This window comes from Mizuhopecten yessoensis, unplaced genomic scaffold, assembly GCF_002113885.1.
Source record: "Mizuhopecten yessoensis strain PY_sf001 unplaced genomic scaffold, ASM211388v2 scaffold245, whole genome shotgun sequence".
In the NCBI taxonomy this organism is placed as follows: domain Eukaryota; kingdom Metazoa; phylum Mollusca; class Bivalvia; order Pectinida; family Pectinidae; genus Mizuhopecten; species Mizuhopecten yessoensis.
The window spans coordinates 601,637-607,840 of NW_018403450.1; the positions used below are offsets into that span (position 1 = coordinate 601,637).

At 36.6% G+C, this 6,204-nt stretch overlaps 1 protein-coding gene across 1 annotated transcript in view; it reads left to right on the top strand.

Annotated features, from left to right (window-relative positions):
• Positions 1–702: 702 nt before the first annotated feature.
• Positions 703–6,204, top strand: part of LOC110443189 (angiopoietin-related protein 2-like) — a 13,213-nt gene continuing 7,711 nt past the window's right edge. Inside the window, exons 1-2 of the mRNA XM_021487279.1 lie at positions 703–784; positions 1,500–1,817. Coding sequence (XP_021342954.1) covers positions 739–784; positions 1,500–1,817 — 364 coding nt within the window. The 5' untranslated portion in view covers positions 703–738. The remainder of the gene's footprint in view (positions 785–1,499; positions 1,818–6,204) is intronic.

Here is a 6,204-nt window from a genome sequence, read left to right on the forward strand (position 1 = left end):
CGGATTTTAACTGGGTTGTATCTTCTCTAAAACACGACGCTTCTATACGAGAGAAAGGAATTGACAGATCCTATGATTTCTGTGGCAATTATACTAAGGGAACAAAAACAGAACATCACACTTTATGCGCTCCCATTTGCCACCTTATAAATTCATATATAATCATTCAATGAGAAACAACATACTGGTTCAACTACCCCATGACACAGGGACTAATTTTAGAAGATTTTAAGTTCACACGATCCTATTGGATCGAAATATGAATATTTATGTTCGATTTTTAAAATTTCTTTGAAAAACAAATGTGTCGTAACATTTAAGCCAAAAAAAAAAAAGGTTTGTTTGGCGTTCATAAATAAAACCGGCGGAGAGCTTGGATACCTCGTACCTGACATTTCCATCAGGATGTGAAAATGTGAAATAAACGGTATTTTAAACTTTAAAAAATAGAGAGAATAAGAGAAAAGACAGGAAGAAAGAAACAGTCTTAAAACATTTAGTTAGAACTTGCAATGCACTGTATCATTTACTAGTACTTTAACCGGTACCATTACTGATCAACACTGTTAAAAGCGTAAATTGTCAAGGGCAACGACAGCTCAGCCAACCACCGAACTCTAACTACGATTTATCGATCTTACCCTGACTGAAGCAGGTGATGCCTACCCAGGTACAGCCCATAGTGCCTGGTCGCTCGTCGCTATTATAACGCGCACGAGTATACATTCTCCAACAAGCATGTCTAGCTTATGGATATTAGCAATATGCCTTCTTCAATGGCATTGTAAGTATACCAGTATTTGGTTTTATTTATTTTAAAATGTTAAGTTTAACCAACGTTGTTTAATTGAAACAACGCACAATAGCTACATGTATGTTTTTATGTCTTTTTAGATTAGGTTTTGATTGATGTTATTCTGCACCCAAATATAAAGTCTCATTTAAGATATATAGGCTATATTTCATACACATATCCCAGCTCTAGGTACCGCGAAAAATGTGGGCGAATATATTATATGTAAGGTACGAATCATATAAAAAAAATGCTGAAATGTTTCCTCGCAGTAATAACACTGATGATGTATTTAAATGTAGCCTGATTGTTGGGAATTGTCTGCACAAAAAAGGGGGAATTCGGATAGGATCTTCCCGAAAATGATATTCCAATATTATATAATAGATTATATAGCATACCAATATGTAAATATGTAAGTGTGTGATTGAAAAAATAACGAACATAAAGTTTAATTTCTCCATGTCTTGTTTCCTTTCGTTTAGACTGATTTTAACAATATATGACGAACAAAATAATGCATGTGTAGATGGCTCGGGCAGGTAGGCATTTACTGTGTACACTCGCACAAACCTAACGTTGGCTGGTTGTGCGGTCATAGAGCATAGTACGTTGATAATTATAATTATTTAATGGAAAGTGAATACATTTCATAACATGCAGATGTGAACATTTTGTGTTTCTATATTAACTTATTATTTTCCAGATTGTGCGACAGCAACCAATTGTTCTGGTTGGAAAAGAATTCTGTCGGCATCGGATCGAGCGTTTCACTCTCCCAACGTGACAACAACCTGTTCTGACGTGAACAAGTGTGTGATAGCGTGTCACAGGACGGGGTTTTCGGAGTCTCTGACCTTCCACATCGAAACCAACACTTGTATGTGTTATGACGTGGACAGGTCAAATGATACTTTATACACCTTCGTACCACAGCTAGGAACTTTATTCTATAGTAAAAACAGCAAAACGGAATCTCAGAACTCGGTCATCGCCGTCACATACAACTCCGTTACAAAAACACGTACGTACTATAACTTGTGATATATGGTGATAATATAACTGTTTTTATCTTGTTTTGTGCAATATACCTCTATGTCATTGACCCTTAGTTGAAACTAATAATACTGGTGTATTATATTATATATGTCCCTTGCAGTTAAAAGGACTTGGTAAAATAACTACTGTATTCCATTGGCGACTGTTACAAATCGAATCAGAGATTGTATTGTTGTTCTCTTCTTATGGACTCAATAGACCACACATTATCTGCTGCCCGAAATGCAACAAATCTCTATGTTTTATTCTGTCTGATTTACTCTTTCATTTAAGTGTTACTGGACATATTTGATTAAGGAGGCAGTAACCAAATCGGATCAATACCCAAAATCGGATCACTTTTTGCATAAATACTTGTAAATCAATAAATATGTCAGCAAATCAGTTATAACAATGATGTAGCCTTAGAATAGATAGCAATGCACCATTTTTTGTTTACAGATGATAAGTTTTTAATTTCAAACAGCACAAAAAAACGTAATTCAAACTCAAATATCAGTGTTTTGATTACGTTTTTAAAAAAATGGCGCGTGCGACGACTATGATTTCAGTTTTGGACTAGAGGAATACATTCACACTATAGAAATACTTTTTTTGTCATATAAATTCTTAAGGTCTTCATAAAATGTTAATTTGCTGACTAAAAAATATTCATTTGAAGCGTAAGATATTGCAAAAAGCAAGCCTTGATCCGATTTGGGTCCCGACATTCGCAAAAACCGGAGACGCTGATTGGTGACTTCAGAGCGTTCTATAAATATCTCAAGTGAGCCCCGGGTGCTAATTTCGTTTGTAAGAACACCCATCGATATTCTTCCTTTGATACAACCATACATGGATATCATTCCTCCTCAGATTTTCCAATGATTTAATAAAATGATGGTTTGGTGATCCGATTTGGGTACTGTGACCTTAGCATTTATGGTCCCCCGAGGTGATAAACTATTTCCCGAGGCGGCGAAGCAGGGAAATAGTTTTTCGCCAAAGGTGACCATAAATTTGCTATTTCCCGAATTATCCATTCTATAACCGTTTCATTATAACAAAACAAATTATTAAAGGCAATTTAACATATGAATTTATCTATTTCCTTTTACAATTTCAAAGAGAAAAAAATACAATTGGAAGTACTGCATGCATCGTCGTTGCATACCGGTCTCGAGTTCAAATCAAATTTCATGATCTAATCGCCAGTATAGCCACTCAAAACAACGCACTATCCCCTAAATCGAATTCTACCGTAAATGAAATGCAACATCTTATACAGATGGATATGTTGTGTGTACACTACGAGTTTGAGGTATGTGTTTTGTTCTGTTGTGTTAACCTGGTACATGTAGTAACACGGATATGGCGCGTGCTGGGTAGATATGGCACGCGATGGGCGGATATGGGTTGATCTGGGATATGGCCTATGCATACATGTAGCTAGCAGTATCGATATCACAAATGCAAAACAGCTCGTATCACGGACTAGTATATATATGATAAAGGTCTTTACCAGCTTGGCACATTGACCTATATGACAGGGCACTGTAGTAGAGAACGCAATAGGACAGTAAATTCCCCAAAGGTTTCAATACATCTCCTTTTGATCCTGTGCATGGCGCTCTCATTTATTGGTTGGCAACGTTCTAAATTGGTGAGCAGACTTGACGGGTCTGACTGATATGTAAAGTCTATGAGTTTTCAAACATCACTTTCTCCCCTCGATTTGAAAAAGAACCTTTAAGCTACATCTGCACATACCTGTGTATGGTCTAAAATGTCGATATGATATTATCCTTTACAGTGTTAGCAATTTTACAGACGTCACGTGCTTGTTTTAGAGCTTGTTATGTTGTGTCTATTTTGGGATGAGTATATATAATTCCTATAAAATATATATTACCAGTGTAAGAGAGAAAGAAAAAAATATGTAATATATATAAAACTTATATAAGCAAAATATTACTCGGAGACACATTGACATGGAGACCCCTGAAATTGTACAAAGATAATTCGACAATTTTTATTAAGAGTAATCATTTTTTAATCTAGGTCAAATCTTAGAAATGTCACACTCTCATAATGTGACGTCTTCATCCACCAGTATCTGTCGACATCCCTTTTGCAGGCAGTATTAGACACATATCTTTTTGTTTATCATGGGGGAGGAGGGATTTAAATTATTTATTTTTCTTAAAAATCGGTTTAAATGGTAAAAATAGATTGTCCCTTTTAATTTGGGTATCACTATGAGACGGAAAGACAACTTCGATATGGATTGGTAGGTTGCATTGGTAAGTATTGATTATGAAGAGTTCGTTTTACACAAGCAATAAAATTGGTAACATTTTACACCTTTGTGTGCATACGCTTCACTGGTCATTTGTCTGATGAAGGTGACCGTGTACATATCGTACTAGTCATCGAAACGTCACATAGACAATTTCATTTGCTGTGTAAAAAGAACTTTTCATTGTCAATAACTGGGAAAATATTCAAAAGTGACATGTCTAGGGTCGGTATCCATGTCTGCTTCTGTATGTGTAAAAGGTTAACGTAAGGGTTTGTTCAGTGCTTCTGTATGTGTAAAAGGTTAACCTAAGGGTTTGTTCAGTGCTTCTGTATGTGTAAAGGGTTAACGTAAGTGTTTGTTCAGTGCTTCTGTATGTGTAAAGGGTTAACGTTAGGGCTTGTTCAGTGTTTCTGTATGTGTAAAGGGTTAACATAAGGGTTTGTTCAGTGTTTCTGTATGTGTAAAGGGTTAACGTTAGGGCTTGTTCAGTGTTTCTGTATGTGTAAAGGGTTAACATAAGGGTTTGTTCAGTGCTTCTGCATGTGTAAAAGGTTAACGTTAGTGTTTATTCAGTGCGTCTGTATGTGTAAAAGGTTAACGTTAGGGTTTGTTCTTTGCTTCTGTATGTGTAAAGGGTTAACGTAAGGGTTTGTTCAGTGCTTCTGTATGTGTAAAAGGTTAACTTAAGGGTTTGTTCAGTGCTTCTGTATGTGTAAAGGGTTAACGTAAGTTTTTTTTAGTGTTTCTGTACGTGTAAAGGGTTAACGTAAGGGTTTGTTCAGTGCTTCGGTATGTGTAAAGGGTTAACGTAAGGGTTTGTTCAGTGCTTTTGTGTGTGTAAAGGGTTAACGTAAGTGTTTGTTCAGTGCTTCTGTGTGTGTAAAGGGCTAACGAAAGGGTTTCTTTAGTTGTTCTGTAGGTGTGAATTGTTAACGTAAGGGTTTGTTCAGTGCTTCGGTATGTGTAAAGGGTTAACGTAAGGGTTTGTTCAGTGCTTCTGTATGTGTGAAAGGTTAACGTAAGGGTTTGTTCAGTGCTTCTGTATGTGTAAAGGGTTAACGTAAGGGTTTGTTCAGTGTTTCTGTATGTGTAAAAGGTTAACGTAAGGGTTTGTTCAGTGCTTCTGTATGTGTAAAGGGTTAACATAAGGGTTTGTTCAGTGCTTCTGTATGTGTAAGTTGTTAACGAAAGGGTTTGTTCAGTGCTTCTGTATGTGTAAAGGTTGAACGTAAGGGTTTTTTCAGTGCTTCTGTATGTGTAAAAGGTTAACGTAAGGGTTTGTTCAGTGCTTCTGTATGTGTAAAGGGTTGACGTAAGGGTTTGTTCAGTGTTTTTGTGTGTGTAAAGGGTTAACGCAAGTGTTTGTTCAGTGCTTTTGTGTGTGTAAAGGGTTAACGAAAGGGTTTGTTCAGTGCTTCTGTAGGTGTGAATTGTTAACGTAAGGGTTTGTTCAGTGCTTCTGAGTGTGTAAAAAGTTAACGTAAGGGTTTTTTCAGTGCTTTCGTGTGTGTAAAGTGTTAACGTAAAGGTTTGTTCAGTGTGGTACAGTGCTTCTGTATGAGTAAAGGGTTAAGGTACAGTGTTTCTGTATGTCTAAAGGGTTAATGTAAGGGTTTGTTCAGTGCTTCTGTATGTGTAAAGGGTTAACGTAAGGGTTTGTTCAGTGCTTCTGAGTGTGTAAAAAGTTAACGTAAGGGTTTTTTCAGTGCTTTCGTGTGTGTAAAGTGTTAACGTAAAGGTTTGTTCAGTGCTTCTGTATGTGTAAAAGGTTAACGTAAGGGTTGGTACAGTGCTTCTGTATGAGTAAAGGGTTAAGGTAAGGGTTTGGTTAACGTAAGGGTTCGTTCAGTGTTTCTGTATGTGTGTTTCTGTATGTGTAAAGGGTTAATGTAAGGGTTTGGTTAACGTAAGGGTTTGTTCAGTGCTTCTGTATGTGTAAAGAGTTCACGTAAGAGTTTGGTTAACGTAAGGGTTTGTTCAGTGTTTCTGTATGTGTAACAGGTTAACGTAAGGGTTTGTTCAATGCTTCTGTATGTGTAAAGGGTTAATGTAAGGGTTTGGTTAACGTAAG